Consider the following 23,726-nt stretch of genomic DNA (forward strand, 5'->3'; position numbering starts at 1 on the left):
ACGAGTAAGTCCTGGATGCCGGCCAGCAAGGCCCGTCTCTTGACCAGGGAGGAAGGCAGGGGCGTAGTGAGGAAAAAATCCGGAGGAGGGGAGGAGAAGGTGATGGGAAACCCCTCCCTCACAATCCGAAGAGCCCAAAGATCTGAGACAGAATCCTCTCAAGCCGGGACGAAATGGCGGAGACGGCCCCACACAGGGAACACCCCGGGGGGTGCCGGCAGATAGTCAGGATTTAGGGGCAGAAGAGGAAGTGGAAGCAGGAGGCTGAGGCCGGGATTTAGGGAAGAATGGGGTGCCCCGCCCGCGACCCCTTCCTCGAAAGGGCGTGTTGCCCTTATCCTTGGATGAAGTGGAGAAAATCCGGCCACGCCCAGGGAAACGGCCCCCAGAGGACCTGATGGGAGCCAGCAGCTTGCGGTCCTCTGCAGATTTCTTCATCATTTCCTCCAGCGGAGGCCCAAACAACTTTGCCCCAGAAAAAGGAATCTTCATGAGTAACGCCTTCTGGGCCGCCTCCGACTTCCAATGGCGCAGCCAAATCTGACGCCGAGCCTGGATGGCAGCCCCCCCAGCAGCAGCAGCCGCCTGTGCAAGGGCCTCAGCCACCACAGACCGGATCATCATCTGGATGGACTGCGCAGAAAAAGGCTCAGCAGCAGACAGGGAGTCAGCCATCGTCCCCGCCGGGACAGAATCCCGCTCCATAACACACGAGTGAAAAAACACCAAACAGAATGAAAGCGGAGGAACGCAGAGGTCCCGAACCGGCACAGAACATATATATATATAGTGCAAAAAACAGCTGAGGTACATGAAAACCAAACAGCTGCATCTGAAGCAAACAATACCCCGCCCCCGAAGGGCGGGCCGAGCCCAGACCAATCCCAGCGCGGCGCAGAGCCACGGGAAGTAGCACAGGCAACCCAACTGAAGGGGAGAGCGGCAATCGCCCAGCGCCGCGTCAAGAAACAACAAGACAATATGTAGCCCTCGGAGATTCGTTTCGCCGAAAGGTAAGACACGCAAAGAAGCGCCGCGTGTAGATACTCAAAACACACCGCAGCGGCCCTCAGCGCTATGCGTGCACAAGCGAAGCAGGTCCAGAGGCCGACCGTAAGAAAAAGACACGGCGGCCGCATAGCACCATGGGCAAATCCATACATGCGAAACATGCGCTACATAGAGAGCAAATCCAAACATAGTGCCCAGAAGAAAGCGCCGGTCCAACAGAGCCCGCAACCGGGCGAGGACCACAACAAACGACCGGGAACAAGGCACGGGTGAAATCACCCCACATCCTCGGCCGCCCCCGCCCCCTGTAGACCCATGGAATGCTGAAGCAAAACCTAACCGGCCCCAAGGACCGGGGGAAGGAAGAGGGGGAGGTAATACAAAGTCCAGGTCCCAGGGTCCGCTAAAGCAGGACCTCCAACCAAAACCCAAGAACCTGCTAGAGCAGGTCCAACTTACCTGTACAGCGCCTCTGGAGAGAATCGCGCAGAACGAAAAAAACAGGCTGTTGGTTGGGCCGGCCGACCTCTTATAGAGGTCAGGGGTGATCTGGTCGGCCATATTGGGAGGGGATCGAAGGCTTTTTTTACTTTGGAGGGTTCTGGTGTGGAGCTGAAGCTCACTATGTAAGTCATGTGGCGAGGAAGACTATACTCGGAGTAATGAAGATTACCGGTAAGTAACCGGGGCATGTCTTACCATCTCTACAAAAACCCCACAGAGTAACGAGGAGGTAATAGTTGGTTTCATTCTTCCCAGCACCAAGTGTGAGAAGGAAGAGCCCTCGAGGCACTGCTGTTGTGATATCAAAAGTTTATAACTGCCAAGCTTTCCTTTTGCTTATGTGTGGAATTTCCATGATTTCAGTGTACTCAGGAGTGACATTCTACAGTCAAATCTGCGACACTTTGATTGACCCTTATCTGATTCTGTGCATATTACAATCATTGACTTGCATAATCAATGTGCTTTCTCAGTTTCAGAAGGGGACTTCATAACACTTTATACTGACAAGTCACTAAGCCCTACTGTGCCAACCAGGATTCAATTCTGTTCCTCTCTCCTTGATGCTGGATATTCTTTTAGACGTAATTTGGTGGTAATTTGTATTCTTGTTTTTTATAATCTGTTAGTTTGCTGCAGTTTCTTCGGATCCTAAAGAACTGATTGCATGGTAAATTTGATCACAGTGCTATGGGGTGATGACTACTGAACAGAAGTATGCTATTCCTATATGTTCTCTGATTAAATATTTTTGTTTGTAAGACGCCTTATTCAATGGATATTGAAAAATCTCAAAAAGAACATTTCTCGATCTGAGACTGTTTTAGTGAATTTCAATTATGGATTCAGAGTATTAATCCAGTCACAAAATGTGTTTGATTGTCTCTCCACGCTCTTCCATATGATCAATATATCATTGATATATCAATGCAACAGTTGAATATTTTCTTTGTAGCGGTTAGAATCTCCCAAAATGCAACACTTCTTAAAGTTGTACATATAAAGGCAGGCCAGGTTTGGAGCACAAGTACTCCCTTTTGAAGTACCCAATCCCTGCAAGTAAATGGTCTCTTCAAATTGGAAAAAAAAAATCTTTCAGTGCTAGAGTGGAATCGTGTTGACTGCCTCTAGGGATGCATCCTGAGGGTTGTTTGTATATATTGCCTCTACTTCCGATTACATTAGGAGGTCAGTTGGTACTTGCTCAATAATCTCCTCGATCAAGGTCAGTAAAGGCTTGGTGTCTTTTAAAAAAGTGGGGGTGTTTTACACATAGGTTTCAGAAAATAATCACATTTTTAGAGTGGTTCCAACAGTGATCCAATCCCAGAGACTATGGGTCTACCAGGAGGTGGTGATATCCCTTTATGTTTCTTGAGAACGGTATAGAAGTAGGAAATACTGGGGTGTTGATTGAACAGATATCCTGCTTTGCTTTTTGTGATCTATCCATTGGGTTTCGCCTCATTCACAATTATCTGGATGTGTTGTCTCAGTCGGCAAGTAGGATCTCCCTAATGATTTTAAAAAATGTGGTGTCTCCCAATTGTCTCAAGCATTCTTTTCTATCGATTGGTGTTGACTTGATAACCTTTTGCTCCACCCTTATTCACTGGTTTTATAATGATTATTTTATCTTCAGACAGTGTTTTGATGGCTAACTTTTCTGCATCTGTCTAATTTTGATAAGGTCTTTTGTTGGGTACTTTTCTGATGTGATTTATTACAGCCTGTTAAAATATTATAACTTCTTGGGGTATGGATGTTGCTGGAGGTACAAATGTTGAGGGATTCACCTTATACTGTATTTTGTCTTTGAATTAGACCTGCAGTCTAAACTTTCTAGAAAAAGTTTGACAATCCACATTGAAGTCTAAATTGGTCCTCTGTAGGTATACGTACAGAACCAAAGCCTTTATTGATGACCTTTTATTCCTCAGATGGTATTATCTCTGAGAGATTTACTAAAACAGTCTCAGATTGAGAAATTTCCATTTTGGTTCTTTCATTATCCATCAAAGAAGGGGGTCTTAGAAACGTATTGAAAAACATCATGCTGTGAACTAATATATTCATCACACTTCTCGAACTTCACTTACCGGGGCTCTTTGGCTTACAGTATAAATGCCTCGTAATTGCCATTAGCCATGAACCATTAGTTTGCATTATTAGCGGAACAGGAATTCTTATCACTGTGTGTAATAATTGTGCATGCGATGTTAACTTGAATGTATACAGGGATAGACTTGCATTTGAGGGTGGGTGATGTTATTACATGAATAAGGCCCAGAATTGGGTCAGTACCTTAGAAAATCAATGTGGGAACAATTTGTTTACTATGTCTCAGCATCATAATCCAGTTTATGAAATAGGTATAAATACCCTACCTTGCCCTGATATATTTTTAAGGTCACCATCATCACTGATTTAGGTATGTTGAGGACAGGATGTAACCTAACGGCTAGGGTGGTGGATCTCAAATCTGGGGAACCGGTTTCGAGTCTCGGCAATGACCCTCAACATCCTGTGAATCTGGGCAAATCACTTAATCTCCCTGGGCCTAACAAAAAATGAATGTGTCCTTGTGTAATACAACTGGTGCTCATGCATGTAAAGCGCTCTGATACCCTTCGGTCAAGTTTGCGCTATATAAAACAAAACAAAAAATATATATGTTAACAAGATTTGTCTGCCATATTGGGCCCCTTGTGCAGCCATGCTGCTGTGCATGCTGGAGCCCTCATGTTTTGAAACTGTCAATCCCGTTTAGGTGATTGTGTTGAGTTCCCCTGGTCTGTGTGTTCCAGGTTTTTCAGGTTGGCACTATAATCCTGGTTACAAATGGCATGTAACTCCCGATTGGGGCGCTAATGGGAGCAGCCAGCAGAATCGCTGGTTACAAGATTTGCTGGAAAACCGCGGCACCTAAGCTTTTCACCCAGATATTTCACATGCTGAAGCAGGTGAAATGTGTGTGGGGATAGTGGCATATAAATGAGGAATAACATGCCAGACTTCGTGGGGGAATCAATCCCAGTTTTATTCCCTTTTTCTCGGAGGCATACTCAGAATGGGCACTGTCTCCTGGAAGTACCAATACCTTCAGATTCACTACTTTCAAATTTGGAATATCAATGTGGGGTTCGACCACAACTCAGAAGATTCCCTGTATGTGATTGCAGGGGTGGCTCCTCCACTAGGGGGGAGGAGTGTCGCCCCACTGCTTTCTCGCAGTGCGAGAAGCAGAAACATATAATGGTTAAAACCTTCCGTTTGGTGCCGCCCAATCCAGGCATGCGCACTCTGCCTGCATAGAGAACATGGCCTCCCCGTAAGCCCCTGGCTGGGTGGCGTCCCTATCAATCACAACGCTGCTTTCAGGGTTGTGATTGGCTTAGGGGAGGGTCCAGATGGAGCTTGGCTGCCTGCTTTCTGTTCCTGCCAGAGGCAGGCGAGGAGGGGCAGGAGCCAAGAAGATGCGGGACCCGGCCAGCAGAATGGTAAGTCTATTTTTTTGTTTGTTAAGTTAAACCTCACCTCCCCACTCGACCCCCTCTTCGCGTGACTCCCCCCACGTCCCCATCCCTGAGACATGCTGGCAGAGACTGTGTGATTGGCTCCGTTCTACCTTAAGCTGCGTCTAAGTAATTAAGAAAGGTGTTGGTTATGCTGTCATCATGCTCACTGTCCTCACGTTTGCACCCAAGTGTGTACCCTATCCGACACCACCGCCTAAGCTACATACAACTTTTCAGTCTTCAGCAGGTGTTCACCTATATATGTTCCTCAAAATCCTTGATGCAGACATGTAAATCAAAAATACTACTAGAGATTGTCCCATTTGTATTTACTCTCATATGGAACCAATATTCTCCAATATGGGGCATCCAGGGATGGCAAGGTTAATCTGGGCTGATGATGCCCTGCACTTCTGCCAGGAGGTTTGCGAGGAGCAGCTTAAGAGGCCACCGCTGGTAACACTGAAACACACAAGAGCCGGACGTCCTCCACACAAGAGGAACGAACCAATGGGGATTAACTAACCAAAGTATTTTCGCCATTAATCAGGAAATTTGAGCATGTTGTCATGTCACACGTTATTACAGGCCAAAAGCCTGTTTGTCTTGTACCTGCAACAGTAAGTCATTCACAACGGTTGGCTGACCTCTGCTCAGGGTAGATGTATATGAGCCTCATAGTATATTGGGCTTAGAATCATAATGGTGATGCTTGTAAGGCAGAAAGATCTCAGAAATAATGTCTCTGTCTGCAGCCGTGGTAATCACTGCCATTTACATGTTTTTGAAATAAATGGAGTTTCACTGGGTTTATAAGTTGTGAGTGAAACAATGCATCTGTATTTATTGGCTTTATCAAATTATTATTGTTTTTTAGGAATTGAAAAAAGCTGAAACTGTTGGGCGCATCTTAATATCACCAGCCATAGCAGGCAAGGATTTTGTCAAGTCGGAGGGAATATTGATCTTTGAACCTGGTCAAACAAACGTTGCTCTGGATGTCAGGCTCACTCCGGACACTGCTTCTCTAAATCCATTTCCTAAACGTCTTCAGGTTATACTCACAGACCCTACTGGAGGTGCCAAAATTGATCAGCTTTACAGGATTGCCAACATAACCATTGTCTCTGACACTGCATCCCAGTCAGTCTGGGGCTTAATTGACCAACTGTACCAACCCTTGGATGAAGACATTTTAAACAGAGTTCTTGAAAATGTAGTAACCAAAGTAGCCACTGAAAACACAGAAGAACAGCTCAGTGCTCTGATGAATATCATGGATAAGGTAAGTTAGTAAACCAAAACTCTTAATGCCGTCATAGGAAATGGAGTAATGCGTTACATGTGCTGCATATGTTAATTTTAAGGCCTTACATAGTTTATATCTCAATTTTCTGTTTTCAACACAGATGACTGAATAGCTCACCTAAAATGACAGGTCAAAGCAAGGCCTTTGTGTTATTAGTCCGAAAAATGTGAATACATATGAGAGCTAGCTGTAAAATGATTGTCATTAAATGTAAGAATGTAATAACTGATGCCATGTGACTTTTAATCTATGTTAATAGTTTATTTTTAGGTTTGTCTTTATGAATGTCCCTAGCCAAGGGTACAGAACGAGGGTTTGGGGAATAATAGAGATTTCAATGCGGGTAACAATTGGGATTCTTTGGTGAAAACATTTTCTGAAATTCCCAATTTTGCCAAGAACCTTCAATCTCTCGTAGCACACCTAAAATCCATAGTGAATGCTACACAAGAAATAAATTGCACCAACTAGCCCATCCCTTCTTTGGAACAAGGAACCCGAACATTATTAAATGGTCATGTTTAAGGTTGTCAAGATATATCTTTTTTTGACCGAATGCAGGGGATTGAGAAAGGTAGTGGCCACTTACATTCATGTACGAAAACAAGTCCAGTTGTTAACATCCGAAAGTGGAAATGTCTGTATATTTATTTTCTTATTTCCTTCCATTCTACAGCTGCCATGTTTCCAATGTAGTGTATGACATATGGAGCAAGTTGTGAATTTTATGTCACAGACTGGGACTTGAAATTTTGCTTTTACCATTATGGCTGTAGGCTGAAAGATCTGATGTTGGGCATCAGCCTAGGGGTAACTGAAGACATCTCACATTTCATATTGCCATTTGACAGCTATGCAGATGTGCATACGTACTCATACGTGAGTTGTGCACGTACATATTTATGACAGTGTGCTACCTGTGCCCATGTAGTTCTGTACACATCAGGTAATTTAAAAAATAGTATCAACCTTCAAATGTGATCCAGACTCCCAAGAAATAATTCAAATTAATTTTTGAAACCTCTGAAGTGTTCTTAAGTTCTCACATCAGAGCAGAGTAGCGTATCTACTTCTAATCTTCAGGTCTGGCGTTAGCCAAGACCTTATGATTTTACTAAAATTATATGTATATTATACTTACATATTGGGGCGAAGAGCAACCTTTATTCATAGAGTGGTATGTTCTTGTGTCATTTACATTCTGCTCCCGCCCACTACAGCATACAACATGGGATAATGGGTCAGCCTACTTCAGCCACTGGCTGATTTCACTTTGGGAGACTGCATTTAGTCCTTTCACAAGGAGCGTAAAAGCGTGCAAAGTAGTTCCCTCCAGTTCCAATGTTTTTGTTTTTACTTTATTATTAATTTAGTGTTCCCCTTGTTTATACAGTCTGATGTGATAGTAGGAGCTTTTTACCAGATGAGAGCACAGGGCTCATTCCAATAAGTTCCTATCTCCTGCCAATGTTGTCATAAATTCCTTTTGAAGTGGCCTTTGTTTATCTGATTTCTGCTTTTTTACAATATACTAAACTGAAAGTGCTCTGTCTTCGCAACCCTGTCTTTCTTTCTTTCTTGCTCTTTCTTTTTGTCTTTCTTTCTTCCTTTCTTTTCTTCTCTTCTCTTCCTTTCCTTCTTTCTTTTCTTCTTCCTTTCCTTCTCTCTTTCTTGCCTTGTTCTGTCTTTCTTGCCTTCTTCGCTCTTTCTTTCTTCCTGTCCTTATTTCTTTCCTCCATTACTTTTATTTCCTATTTCTTTCTTGCTGCTCTCTTTCTTCCTCATTCTTTCTTAAGTTCCTCTTTCTTTCTTTCCTTCTTTCTTTCTTTTTTCTTTCGTTCTTTCTTTTTTCTTTCTTTTCTTTGTTCCTCTCTTTACATTTTTCTTTCTTTTCTGCATTCTTTCCCGTCTTTCCTTCTTTCCTCTTTCTTTCTCCTCCCTCCTTTCTTTCTTTTTTATTTCTTGCTTATCTTTCTTTCCTTCTTTCTTCTCATCTCTTCGATTCTCTTCCTTCTTTCATTCTTTCCTTCCTTCCTTCTTTCCTTTCTTACTTCTTTCCTTCCCTTTTTTGCCTTGTTCTTTCTTTTTTGCCTTCCTCATTCTATCTTTCTTCCTTTCCTTCTTTCTTTCCACTTTTCTTTTTCCTTCATTTCTTTCTTTCCTGCTTTATTTTTTCCTTTCTTTCCTTTTTTCTTTCTTTCTTGCCTTCCCGTCTTAAGTTTGTTTGTTTGTTTGTTTGTTTGTTTCTTTCTTTCTTTCTTTCTTTCCTTCCTTCCTTTTTTCTTTCTTTTTCTTTCTCTTTCTCTTTCTTCCCATCTATCTTTGCTTCTTTCTTTGTTCCTTTCCTCCTTTTTATTCTCTCCTTTCTTATTTATTTATTTTCTTATTTCCTTAAGTTTTGTATTCTTTCCATTCCTCTTTCTTTCCACTGTCCTCCCACTTTCCTTCCTTTTTTCCTTTCTCTCCTTCTTTCTTTATTCCCCTTATCTTTCATGTTTTTCTTTTTCTTTCTTTCTTCCTTTGCTTTTTTCTATCCTTTTTCCTTCTTCCTTTCTTTCTTAGTTTCTTTCTTTCCTTCTTTCTTTTCTTCCTCTTTTCTTTCTATGCTTCTTTGCTTATTTCTTGTTTTCTTTGCTACTTCCTTCCTTCCTTTCTTTCTTTCTCCTTTCGTTCTTTCTACTTCCTTCTTTTTTCGTTGCTTCCTCTTTCTTTGCTTCTTTCTTTCCTTCCTTTTTCATTGCTTTTTCTTGCTTTGCTTCCTTCTGTATTTCCTCCTTTCCTCTTACCTACTTTCTTGCTTTTCTCTTTCTTTCTTTCTTTGTTGCTTTCCTTTCCTTTCACTTCTTTTTTTCTCGTCTTCTTTCTCAAAAGAAAATGGCTGGCAGCCAGTGTCAGACCGGCTGACATTTTAAAGTCTGTGTTAGCCAAGACCTTTTCTTTACTGAAATTATTTGTATAACATAGTTACCAATAGGGGCATTCGCCCAGACTTTGTTGATAAGTCTGTGGTTCTGTCATTCACATTTTTGTCCAGTCACTCCGGCATGCATCAAGGAGCAATGTGTCACCCCACTTCAGTTATTGCTGACTGCACTATGAGTTGAGGCTGGCTGCTCTCTCACAAGGAGCACCGCAGTACACTATGTAAATCCCTTCAATGTTAGGTAGTACTATGTCAACATGTGCTTTTTTGAGACCCCCAAAACCTTTTGCCTTTAATCATGTTTTTGTTTGGATCAACGAGGGTCTGGCAGTTTTCAGAACAAGAAAATTTAGCAAGAACCACCACAAAACAAAACTAGAGTTGCCAAAAAATTGGCAGCCAACACCGGGCCTATTGGCTGTGTCAACGCTTACTTTCTTCACATAATGCTTTACAAGTGCAAGACAACTACTCAACTACAAAGAAGTAAACAGGGGTGGAGTATCCACTCATGGCTAACACTGGAGAACATCTCTTGCATCTCGCCGTGCCCACAAACTACACACCAATCTGTGCCCGCTACCGTAAATCATCACACACCTTCTGCTGCACATAAACCTGTCCCTCCATTGTACAAGGCACTGTGACCCTGACACATAACACACTGTACACCTGCTGCATTTAGTGCTAATTCATATGGCCCTACACTGCAGTATTGTGCGTCACAGAGTGTTCCTCTGTTGCACAATACCCAGCACTCTCCAAATTCTAAATGCCCACTGCTCCCCTGATGCACCACACCAAGCTCTCTCTAGATGCAGAATGGCCAGTGCTCATCCCATCCACCAAAGAAAGTTCACCTCTAATGAGAGCAAATATGGTAAATCTAGAAAAATAGGGACCCCCTTTGAATAGATCAGGGCTCCAAGGGCAGGGAACAAATCAGCAACGTAATGAAGAACCCCTTGGCAACCACAATGATTCACATGTAATTATAATAAGACCATGTGTGCACATAAAATCTGTGATATATATACTTTATTTTTTTATGATGTATTGGTCGGTTAAAGATTCCTATTTTTTTATTTACTATATCAATAAATTACATATTAAATCATCTAAAGGTCATCTGAAAACCAATATGCAAAGGGGTTCTTCATTACGTTGTAGAGCAGATATGGTATCAGAAACTAGTTTCAATGATTTCAACATATATAGGTAAGTGTATGTTTACTATACTTAACTCCACATATATGTACCTTGCCAAGAATTTTTTGTGTGAAAAATAATTATATATGTGTGTGTGTGTGTGTATATATATATATATATATATATATATTAAAGGTATGTAAATGTGAACTTAACAATAGTACATATATACTTGCCTCTACAATATTTGGGTTGTTGTTATTTTTCTATGACATTGTAGCACCCTATTTCTGTAGTCGACTTTCTGACATACAGCCATAGAGCATCCATTGTTCTTGTAAGGCACATCATCAGAATTTTCTTGAGGCACAGTATACAGTGCTCCTGTTAGGCATGTCATTGGAGATCTCCCGAGGCACATTATCATTGCTCCTATTAGACTCCTCACCATGTGCCTATTGTGTGCACATCACCCTTTGCTTCCAAATACACACTAGCCAATGTTCTGCTTATATGAAATCTAAAACAGATTTACCTAACAGGTAGCTCATGAGCTTCTGGTAGCTCTCCAGCGACCTGTAAGTAGGTCACCTGCGTGCAGCCCAGCCTACTAAATTAGAAGCGTTTGCTTCGTTGAATTAAACATTGAGTGTGTATTTTCAAGATGAAAATGTGTGTTTTTGGAACACAAAAGCTGATGCTTGGACAAAAATGGCTGATTTTGCAAAATAATACTTGAAACTCATATTTGAATGATGTACCATGTGGTGTTGGGGAGACTTATCACTAATATTATTACTTTGGTGCTAGGGATATTGCAGTTATGTATGTTATGCATTACCCATGTAGAAGCATTACAAACTGAAGAAGCCTTTTTGCATTCCTGCTCGCAACCTAGCCTGATGCATGGAGATGATCACTTCTAGTAATCTTGCATAGGATGGCCACTAATTAATTTCGTCTGGTGTGGTCAATCAGACCCTCCAGAATTTCGCGATTTTGCGATTTGCCGCGGAATCGGCACTTTAGTAAAAATGCCGCGATTTTTACAAAAGTGCCCGCAAAATCTGCACTTTTGTAGAAATCGCGGCATTTTTACAAAAGTCGCTATATCCTGGGGGGGTATTAGGAGCAGACGGGCAGACGGCTCTGTATGTAAATAGCGGTTATCAGGCTGATGAGGTGCGAACACGCCACTCTGTTGTTTTCCTTATTTACAAAGCCCCCCTACATTCTGTATAATGGTGGCCTGGCCTGCTTTGTGTACATAGTTGTGCTGTATTCAGAACGGCTAATTAGACCTGAGTGGGACAGTAGACGACGCCGCCTCCAATTCACAACTGCGGTGCAGTGAAACTATATACAGGCAAGCAGTGTTTATTACGCCAATTGCGTGACCCGGGTGTAAACAGCGTGGAGACAATAGGGCATATCAATACAATGGCACAGTCAGTAGACACTGAGTAAATAACACAGCAACTGCAAAGTGTATGTTGGGAAGTGTGAGCGGGCCAGGGAAAAAGCAATAGGGTGGTGAGTCAGAGTGGGGGTTAGGGAGCCACGGGATAAGCCAGCCATGTGGAGACCACCCTGTGAGGTGGCGAGGGACTGGCAAAGAAAGAGTTTGTGCGAATCAGGAAGGAAGCACATGGCAGGAGAAAGAGTGGGGTGGGTAAACAGGGTGGGGAAGGGAGTGACATCAGGTAAAGCAGAGAGTGCAGTACTCAGTGCCAGTAGATTGCAAAGTGCCCTACTGTTTACTGCCAGTGCTTGTCTTCCCTCCAACCAAGTTTCTGTTGCACGTAGTAACACAAATGTTACCCTACTCTGAAATTTGTTGGGCAGAGTTTAAAACTACTACACATGTTGGCCCTGTGTGGTTGCAGGTCGAAGCTGTCAAGAAGGACTTTAGTTAATACTCAAGACTCGATTACAAGGTAAACTTAGTAGCATCCGCCAACTCCCCTGTGGAGTTACTGATGTCAAGGGGTAACTGCATGTGGGAGGGACGCTGGGAGTCTCCTTATAAATCAGACATTAACCAGGGAGGTCACTAAGCCTGGTCCAGTGACCCCTGGTTAATCCTTATTTTGACCTGGTGTTTCACCCCAAAACTCGCACCTGCTTTTGGTAGGTTGAGTTTCTGGGAGAAACCATGGAGTTACGCACCTCACCCCTTTATCTCACTCCTTCAGGGTGTTTTTAATCTCTGCTTTCTCTCTTCCTGTTTTTCCACCATCCTCTTCCTTCGTCTTTCCCCTTTTGCAGCATTTTCCCTTCTGCTTCTCAGCCACAGTCTGATGAATGAAAAAAAAAGTAATTGCCCCCAAAACTGAGTGCGGGTGAGTCCCACCTGAAACCACAGACTCAAATTAAGCACTGCTTGAGGGTGTGGCTTGTCCTGGACTATTAGCCAAGAAGAAAGAAAGAAATGCTTTGGCTTGTACTGCATGTTCATTACATCTTCACTTAGAATTACTCCTATGATATCAGGATCCAAAATTAACTCACTTAACATAATATGCCATTATTGTTTTCAGTTAACTAAGTGTGCTTACCAGTAATGTGCAAACGAAATCTCTGGGGCACAAACAGAGAACTAATGTAAAAGCAATGTTTCCTATGCTATAATGGATTTTTTAAAGGAAGAAAGAAGAAAATACACAAAAGAAAGACCTCTCCTTGTGTTATGTGACTGGAGATGGTATGGAACTAATGAGCCGATAGGCCCTGAGTTTCCGAAGAACAATGGCTACAATCTCACTCTGACTCTTACACACTGAATAAACCAAATATACATAGCTTCATGTTGTTAAATAACTAAAAAAACTAAGATATCTGTGTTTGTTGTAGGAAAAATGGCCAAATAAAATGCCGCAAAATTGCCGCTAAATTTCCATATTTGTGCCGCTAAATTTCCATTTTTGTGCCGCTAAATTTGCTAATCCATGCCGCTATATCCTGGGGGGGTCTACTTACAACACTATTAGTATTAGTAGCTTAGAATGATTTTCATTGAACCTAAGTAGCTCTTATTACAGAAAAGGTCGGAGAGCCCTGGTATAAACCCTTACAATTTCTGCTTTTGGATAAATTGCAAACTGTTGAATACAACTCTGAAGCAGATAATTTATGGCATGATATAACTCATTTTAAGGGGTTTTAAACATTTACTGACACACTGTGTGTATCTGCACAGATTCACTAGGTCCTCTGCCTTCCATGTATGCAGCCTACCGACTACCTTGCTACACTTACTGCCACTTTAATGATGCAGCCCCACAGCAAGACACCAGATTTGTAAACCTTTTTGTCCTATTGTGTTCCTGTCATGGAAACCTACCTTTTTTGGAGATATTTTATCCTGATGTAGATAACGAAAGCTGTGAAAAAACGGCTGAGTTCTTAGACGCAACATTAACTATGGAAGCAGGTGCTTAGGATTACTACTTCCGACAGTACCTTTATTATGCCACAAGCAGCACTTTTATTCAGTGGTATAACACAATCTCTAAAATTGCACAGATATTTTCTTGGGCTCAATGAGGGCCCTATGAAGTGTTAAGGGCCCCACAAAAGGTCTGCCCCATCCCGCTTCTCAGGGGCTGCAGTGGCTGCATTATGTCCCTGCCTTTATTATGCCAGAACACAGTAAAAGCGTTTGTCTGCTTCTCAAGCATTTTATATTTTACCAAGTTGTGAATGTTGTTCTGAACCATACCATGTTGAATATGTTAGGTAGGTTGTTGTACAATAAGGAACACAAATAAACTCATTATGAAATATTTTACTTAATTTACAAATAAAAAATATATAAAAGTTGAAATTTTAATGGGAAGTTTGAATCTTTTCGGATTGTCTTTGTATTGCTAAAATGCGAAAAAATATGCTACACCCTAGCATACCACTTGTCTGTTATGGTCCTAAAGCATGATGTATTTTTGTCAACGCTCAACAGTGGTTCAATGGAGGCCACCAATTGTCCATATGAGGTTTTCTTTTTTGTGCTGGCACTGCTCTCATGAATCAGCCTTCAAATTCCAATGCCTTCACATTCACAGAGCAATTAATTTCACATTTTGTTTTTTCATGTGCATACACTTTATACATCTGCTAATATTATTTAATTTACCAAACTGTTAGGGACCCCATGAGTTCGATGTTGTGGACCCCTAGAAGTCCGGACCCCAGATCATCACTGATCCAAGGCTTAGTAGTTAAAGTACTGCGCAGTTCTGCATTTTGCTCCAGTGTGAAAACATTTTTTTAAATATAATTTTATTGTATTCAAATTTCGTGAGAATCATACAATCAGCTCATCAGTAACAACAAGTTGCACATAGGCCAATAATGAAGAGTCTAATAATACCAGCCTCAGTGATCACACATGTTGTCAAAGGATAACTGGTGCTACGGTAAGTGATTCTCTACCCTTAGTGTACAGACAGTATCACAGTTCCCTCATGGCATTCGCACTGCAGGTCCCCACGGGCACCTGGTCACAGCTAATACCACTCCCCGTAATCTAAAATTTGTGAATCTTCTTCTCGATGAAGTAGGTCATAATGGTTCAACCAGTTACCCCAAATCCTAATTAATTTCTTTAGGCTCCCACTACTCTTGTATGTGACTCTTTCAGCCGTCATGTGCAGCTCCATACCTCTCCTACATTAGTGCAATGTCGGAGTGCCTTGTGTACCACAGTGCCATGCCACGTCATGCTTCGCTACCACTAGGCTCAGGGCACTAAAAAGCAATTGAGGTCTGGCCACATCGACATCGCATGGGATGCACAGAAGGATACATTTTTGGTCTGCTGGAAGGGATATGCTCAATACAGCATTCAGTTCTTTGATAATCCCACCCCAGTATAACTGTATGTTAGGACTGCCCCAAAGCAGGTGTAAAAGATCCCCCTCTGCAGTCTGCCAGCTCTGGCAGCTCGAGGTCTCAGCCCAACCCATTAGGTGTAGCCTTGCTCTATCGTAATATGTCATATGAAGGATTTTATACTGAATGAGGTGCAGTCTGGCTTTGATCACTACCTCTCTAGGGTGCATCAGGGCCGCCTCCCATTCCACGTCCTCCATGGCACCCAGCTCGCCCTCCAATGTCTCCCTAAGTTTGCCAAGGGTATCGAGCATATTGTTATTCAACGTCTTGGTCATGAGCGCTTCCTGTAGTAATCCTCCCTCAAGTGGTGCATACTCAAGCAGGTCTGTCCCCACCACTCCTTCCACCCTCCACGCATGACCCCACATGCGTATTAAAAAAATTGGGAGCTATGTAGCTTAAATTCGGTTCTGAAGATGGAAAAGGATTTGAAATCACCTTTATCGATAACATCCCCAACTGTAACGATCCCCAGTGTATCCCAGATTCCAAGACCTCAGAGCATACCCATTTTGCTGGGCCAGTTTCCCTTCCACTCCGGCTTCACCATAGTAATCTTATGGGCCCACCCCAGTGTTCTAGTAGCCCTTTTCCTCACTTCCACTGTAACTCGTGTTGTAGGGAGCAACCTATGTGTCCCCTTTCCTCCGTATAGATTGTGTAGAAACATGTGGGGTGTCAGTGTCTCCCTTTCTAGTCTGTATGTGGGATGATCCCAGGCAACATGACTCCAGTTTTTAATGGGGATTAGATGTGCTGTCCAGTACTAGGCTGACAAAGCCAACCCACCATTTTATGGATTACGTTGTAGTGTCCTAAGGGCGATCCTTGGGTGTACCTTCATCCACAACAGTCAACATAGTTCAGAATCTGTTTACCTTAATATCGTTCTGGAGAGAGAGTGGTAGGTCTTCTGGAGAACTAATACAAACTGGGGCTGAGTGATAATTTTAAACATGCCACCATTATGGTGAGAGGTAGATCTCTCCATCTATCCGTGTCCTGCCTAAAGTTGGTCAACACCTGCTGAATGTTGTGCCTGCGGCAGACCCCTATGTGGGTTGTAAGAAAAACACCCAGAAATGTAAAGCCCTCCATGGCTACTTGTAAGTTCCCTGGTAAGGGAGGCCACACCGCTATCTGTCCAGGGCAATGAGTGGAAACATTGTTAACCAGAGCTGTGAGGAAATCAACTAATATCTTGTGTTTTTTTTCAGGTAACCGCTGAAGGTGAAAAACAGCCTCTAAGTGAGAAGAGCCGCCTCCTGTTCTATGATGTTCTATGTAGCCTTGCAAACCCAAGCCGTAGAGATACACGTGGCTACAGTCACCTCGCTGAGGCGACTGAAAGATATGCCTTTTCCCTGCCAGTGGGCATTTCCTGTGGATCCTCTGGCGAAAGGTACAATTTATTTTCCAAATATGTGCATACTTTGACACCGCTCAGCAGCTTCAGTCTGCAGAGTTAAAGCATTTAATTTCCATTTATAGAAAAGACACCTGTCCATTATTTCCACTGCCTATAAATCTTTATTTTTGTTTTGTTGCTACCAAAGATCCAACTAAGAATCTAAAAAGAGCAATTGCTAAGGACTTCTCCAACGCAAAACCACACATCTTACTAGCACGGGAGCAATCAGTCTATGACTTACAACAATCACATTTAATTTTCTAATTGAGAATTTCAGATTTTTGCCACACAAAACAGCATTTTTCTACTGCATCTGTCGGAGTGTGTAAATTAATGCAGATATTATTTTCTACTAAAACAGACCCTACATAATTCAACATTTTGGCCCTTAAATGCGCAATAAAAACCAAACACCTCATGTTTACTATTTCCAAATGATCCATTCCTTTTTCCAGTGATTGCACGATGTACCAATTCTTCTTTTGACTGCCATGATTCAAGGATGCAGACAGAGGAATTGCCACATTTTTAGGTTGAAGCTTACCAGACAAATTTGGGACATTCAGAGACTTGACCTAGGAATGCATTCCGTATATTTCTTACCAGTGACTTAGTGGTTTGTAACTCACATTTTCTGGCTTATGTTTTTGCTGGCTTTATTTGTGTTAGGCTATCCAGTATGAGTTTGTCCCTCCCATTACCCAAACCTTGTTTACTATAGTCTTCCACAAACTCGCTTTCTGTAAACAGGCCTTTTCAATCTTGTACTTATCTTGTCACATTTGCTGTGCATTAAAAGACAGCGATCAAATAGCAAGCTGTCAATCAAGGGAGCTTGGTGTTTCCTTTTCTTTGTCTGACTTCAAAGTGAGAGAATGTATGTGACAATGCTGCTGAGTACCCATGTAAGAGGAATGGACATAAGATGTTTTTATTTCTAGCACACAGCAACAAAAATGAACTGTGCTTATGTTTCAGAATATATCAGAATTAGTATAAATAACACACTTTTTTAAAATGTTGAAGTGTGGTGGAAGCAAGTATTTGAATATGACCAAAGCACAACAATACACTAGGTGTTGACATCTGCACACATTATAGTTTGTGTGCAGTAAAACCATATTCCAATGCAAATGTAATTGAAAATGTGTTGTCTGTATTGGCAGTGCGCTACCATACCGTGCATACCCCACACTACCCCACTCTACTCTATGCCACGCCATGCCATTCTACGACATTCCACTCCACTCTGACATGCCACTCCATTCTACGCCCTCCACTCTAAGACACAATGAAACACGCCATGCCATGCCACTCAATTTCTTGCCACTCCAATCTAAGCCACTCTACTCTATGCCTCTCCACTCCACACCCCTCTAATCTACCGCACTCTACCTCACTCCAACGTACCACACTTCACTGTGCTACAATATACTCCACTCCAGACTACTCCACTCCTCTCGGTCTATCACACTCGATCCCACCCCACTCCAATCTACCTACTCCACCCCAATCTCCTGCAATCCACTCAAATGTACACCACTGTGCTCTAATCTAACCACTCTACCCCAGCCCACTCTAATCTACCTCACTCCAATCTACCCCAATCCACCCTACTCCAATGTGCACAAATTCAACGCACTCCACTCCAGTCTACCTGGCTCCACTCCCATCTACCCAACTCCACTCTACTCCACTCCAATGTACCCAACGCCTAACTCCACAGAAATCTATACAACTCCTCTCCACTCCAATCTACCCCACTCCACTCCAATATACCCACTCCACCACAATCTACCCAACTCCAATCTACCTTAATCTACCCCACTCCATTTTACCAAAATGTACTCATCTCCAGTCCGACACACTCCAATCCACACAAAATATGCCACTCCACTCTAATCTACCCTACTCAACTCTACCACTCTCCACTCTATTCTACCCCACTCCACTATAATCTAACCCACTACAGCCCACTCCATTCTACCCCAATCTACTCCACATCAATCTATCCCATCTATTCCACTCCAATCTACCCAGCTCTACCCCAAACTACCCTACTCCACCCCATCCAACTGCAGTCTACCCCACCTTACCCCAATACAATCCATCTCTCTCCACTCCAAACTAACCCACTCCAATCATCCCTCTTCAATCTACTCTCCTCCAATCTATCCCTTTCTAATCTACTTTACTCTAATCCACCCAATCTACCCCACACCACACCACCCCAATGTACTCCACTCCAATCTACCCCACTCCACTTCACTCTAATCTACTGCACTCCACTCAAACTTACCCCAATCCAGTCAAATATAGCCCACTCCACCCGCAAACTACCCTACTCCAATCTACTCCACTCCTCACTACCTCAATCTACCCCCACTCAATTATTTTATACCCTAGTGTAATCTACCCAAACTACCCCACTACACCCCAATCCACCCCACTACACTCTTCCCCAATCTACCGCACTCCACTCCAATTGACCCAAATATATTCCACCCCACTCTACCCAATATATCCCACTTCACCCCAGTCTACCCCGAGCTACTCTACCCCTATCTACTCCATTCGAGTCTACCCAGCTCTAATGTACCCCAATCTACTCCACTCCAGTCTACCCCACTTTACCCCAATCTACCACGTTAATCTACCCTTATCCCCCACTGCAATCTACCACACTCCAATCTACTACAGCCTAACACTCTCCACTCCATTCCATTCTACCCCATTCTACTCCCACTCCACTCTACGCCAATCTACCCCACTCCACTGTAGTCCAATTTAACCCATTCCACTCTACCCCACCCCACCTTACTCTAAGCCCCACCACTAACTTTTAGCCATGTTGAATAGCAGCCACAGTGGTGTACAAAATGGCTAAAACACCTTGCCATAGCCAATAGCTATTGCACAGGCGAGACCTATTGACTTTACCAATGCCTGTTTCTGTAGCCAACCTTTTCAACATCTTAGGCATGTAGCAGAACAGATGTGACCTGACCTCTTACCCTGGAAACATTTGACCAAAATAGTCTAGAGGTTACCTAGCAGGTCATCTATGAATACATTAAATACTCATGCCTGACACCTTTTTTACAAGTAAATGAGTCCATAAGTTAGCCTGTGTTGATTTGTCCTCCGCCTTCGATAACGTCTATAGAGCACAGGAGTGGTACAAATTATTAAAATTAAAACTTGACCCCCAAGTGTAAGTGCTTTTGATGGAGCTGCACTTCAATATATGGACCTGCATTCAGCTGCACAGCAGACAGATATATTTTAAGATGGCCTAAGACCAGGCTGTTTGTTGGCAGCTTTATATTTAATTTTTTTATTGGATATCCCCCACTGCCTGTTGTCTATTGACGCTTTGGCCCTCTAAAATTGTGCGTGTGTCTTAGCCCATTCTGTTGTACTCAAATCATCTCATGCTGGTCACAAGGATTATTCGGGGTTTGCAAAAATGTATTTGGGGGTCTCGGCTAGTTTAACCTCAATCAAAGGATGTAACATTAATATTTAAAAGACTGTGGCCATGAAATATACAGCTAATCCTCCCAACTGTCAACAGCTGGGGCGATCAACACATTTAATTACCTGGGCATGTTATTAACTCACAACACATACATAAGATCCGTGGTCTATATTACTAGCTGCTTCTCTGGATGCATGAATTTCTGGAACAAAGTGCACAAAAATTATGTCAAACTACATGTAACCAAAAAAGGATCAATAAGGAGTACAGAAAGAGGAAAAATTCATGAAAAATTCAAGAAAAGGAAGAACCCGTTAAGGATTACTGGAATCCCATCATTCACCAACGTGACCATTGTCATCATTTGGGGTTCCAACCAATCTCCCATTCGTCCTCTCTATTCATAGAGGAATATTGGGTTAATTGTATCCTCTACTGGCTCTTTCAGAGGAAACAAGGGGAGAGCAGAGAATAAGGTTAGAGCTTGTATCAACCCCTCAGGTTATTTCCTATCAGAAAAGTGCAGTGCAAAAAGAAAAAAGTGTGTGATTAAAGTAGGATTTGCAAAAGAAAGAAGAATGTATCTTTTCAAAAACTTCTATTGCATTCCTAAGTAAAACCAGTGCAGGCAAAAATCAGCAGTTCAAAACTTCCTTCACTGCTTTTCAACGGTTTACATGTTTCAGCCAAATGGACAACTGTCTGTGGCTTTCTTCAGGACCTTACCATAGATTACTTTGCTACTGCATTGTTTTTAAACGTGAAAAGTTAATTTTAATTATACGTACAAATTGGGTTTACTATACCCTTGTTGTCATATGCTGATCCTCTGTATCTACAAGATGTGTAGGACATCTGTAAAAAAAGGCTAAAACTTAAATGATAATACATCCAAATATTTTGGGTGAATTATGCCAACAAAACAACTTAGTATATGGAGAGTTCATTGTAATTGTATGAAAACTCAAATGCTCACCCGTAGAGTACGAGGACTAGACCTCACCTCACCCGGCACAATCTCCAGTCAATGAGGCCCCGCTCTATCAAGAATTCATCAAGCACCCAGGAGAGAAGGGATACAAGATTTTTTTTTAAAACATGCATACTGCGTCTTTGTTTTTCAAAAAATCAAATGGTTTGCTAATAGCATTTCCACAAAAGTGGATCATGCCAAATTCAATTAACCAAATATCATGGCGAGGCACGTTTATAGGAAGGGCACCTGTATGTCCTGCAGTCTTTCATGATTATATTTAAAATTGGCATTGTATCAAAAATACTTTTCTTTCTGTGAATACTTAAATGTGTCTTACGGTGTTACTCATTCGGAATCTATACTAAAGTATGTACCTTGTCTTGTCAGCTTTCTGTTATGTTACCGCGTTTAATCCGAAATATGTTTGTTAATATTCTGTCATACACAAGCGTACTCCATCTACTTTTTGTACCTCTTTGTCTAGCTGGACGTGAAGAGTAGAGGAGAGAAGCTTCCAAACTATGAAGCAAACCTAAATGTCTTACACATATTGTCTATTTCTGTGTGGACCTCAATCTACTCATGTTGTACTATTGTATAAATGTAACTGCGCTCTTTATGTCTTGCCGCTAGGTGTCAAGTATAGATACGCGCTTGTAGTTAGTGCTTAACATATGACGAGCAATATTAGGTAAATGCTCTATCTATGTATAAACATTTCTTTCATTTAACACAGCTAAAATGCTAAGTGTCAAATATAGACATGCCCTTGTAGTTAATGCTCGTATCTTAACATATGACAAGCAATACTAGGCAAGCGCTCTATCTGTGTATTAACATTGCTTTAATTTAACACAACACATAACTGCAATACTTAAGAAATCTAATACTTAACTGCTTTAGCAGTTAAGATTAACTAAAGGAAAAGATCCCTCTAAAAGAGGATTTCTCGTTCGTGCTGCAAAACATCACACTGCTGACAAGTTTCGCCTTACCTGTCCTTCATTACCTCACACTTAGACTGAGCTGGGATGGAGGTAACGAACCAGGAAGGTGAGCTTCTTTTTATATGTTTTTCCTCTAACAGCTGAATTGAACTAGCTGCCAGAAGAAGCTTGGTGTCTCACATACTGAAAATACAAAAACGTGATGGATAGAATGCTTGAATTAATCTCAGCCACTGTCAGTTTACTCGGGCTGCATCTCAGTACATTATTTCTTGCCCACCATGCCAACTATGATTAGACCCAGCTATAGGCAAATCAGCCTTGGTCCAGCCCCACTAGGATGGGTCAAGCTCAGATTATAAAGCTCGATCTTCTCTGAACCAGAACATAAGCAACCCAAGACAGGTTTTGGCCTATTTGCAGAAGTGTGCAGCTTGGTTCTAGTGGCACAGAGAGCACAGGGCCCTACGTCTGGGTAAACCTGTCATACTTTGAATTCACAATGAAAATACAAAAAAGTGATGGATGGAATACTTGAGATAATCTTAAACAGTGGTAATTTGGAGCTTCATCTAGTACATCATTTTCTGTCAACCATACCACCTTAGATTAGGCCCACACGTATGCAAATCAGCCTCAGTCCTGCCCCAATAGGGACAGCCCATTCAGTTTGGACTTTTGTAATTGTCTTTTCCTGGCCCTGCCTAAGAAAGTTACATCTCTCCTTCAGCCGATTTAGAACTGAACAGCTAGAGTGTTATTGGGTCTACCTTACTATGCCTCAATCTCCTGCCATATAGGGAAATTACACTGGCTCTCCATGCTGAAGCACATTTACTTTAAAATACACTGTATCTGTCAAAGAGCTTTCCACAAAGCAGGTCAGCCTCTAATTCAGTCTAAAGCAATACCATATGTGCCTTTGCAGAGTCTCTGCTCTTCCAAGGATCTACCCTTGCGTGTTCCAAATTGTGCTCTTAGATGATTAAGAGTCAGATCTTATCCTTATTTTGCTCCTATGTTTTGGAATACTCTCCTTTAGTCTTTGCGATCTGAACCCCACCACCAGAAGTTTCATAAGGGCCTTAGAACCTGACTTTTCCTCCAAACTACCAAGTAAGCACTTATGTTCAACCCTGTTATTTCCTTCAGCACTGGAACAACACCCTTTTGGGTAGCTAGAAATGCGTAACAATTTCCATTAATTAATGTATTCATTCATTTGACATTTTGTAGCATATCTTGCACCATTCCTCCATTGTACATGGATTAAGTTTACAATTGAATGGCTTCATAAAAAGGCTTGTGATTATTGGTTTCAGGCCAGTAACCTCTCCCATGTGATTTTCGCTGGATTCTAAAATGGGCCAGGTCTCTGCCTGATGGAAGAAGCTACTCTATGCTATGTTGTCATCCCACTAGTATTTCAAAATCAACCAATGTAGTTAGGTAGAGGGGAGGTTCTCATAAAGTGCTTATACTCAGTAAGTTTAAAATGAATAGTTCTTCCCGTGGCATGGCAAAGAAAGAAATTGCCAAGAGGCCAGCCAAAGAAGATAGATTGCACTGCTCAATATCAACATGAAGAATTTTTACAAGAATTT

At 42.1% G+C, this 23,726-nt stretch overlaps 1 protein-coding gene across 1 annotated transcript in view; it reads left to right on the forward strand.

Moving 5' to 3' along the window:
- Positions 1–23,726, forward strand: part of ADGRV1 (adhesion G protein-coupled receptor V1) — a 2,034,994-nt gene that overhangs the window by 1,171,342 nt on the left and 839,926 nt on the right. The window contains exons 78-79 of the mRNA XM_078677778.1: positions 5,911–6,318; positions 16,525–16,709. Coding sequence (XP_078533904.1) covers positions 5,911–6,318; positions 16,525–16,709 — 593 coding nt within the window. The remainder of the gene's footprint in view (positions 1–5,910; positions 6,319–16,524; positions 16,710–23,726) is intronic.

The sequence above is a fragment of the Lissotriton helveticus genome, chromosome 2_1, assembly GCF_964261635.1.
Source record: "Lissotriton helveticus chromosome 2_1, aLisHel1.1, whole genome shotgun sequence".
Taxonomy (NCBI): Eukaryota; Metazoa; Chordata; class Amphibia; order Caudata; family Salamandridae; genus Lissotriton; species Lissotriton helveticus.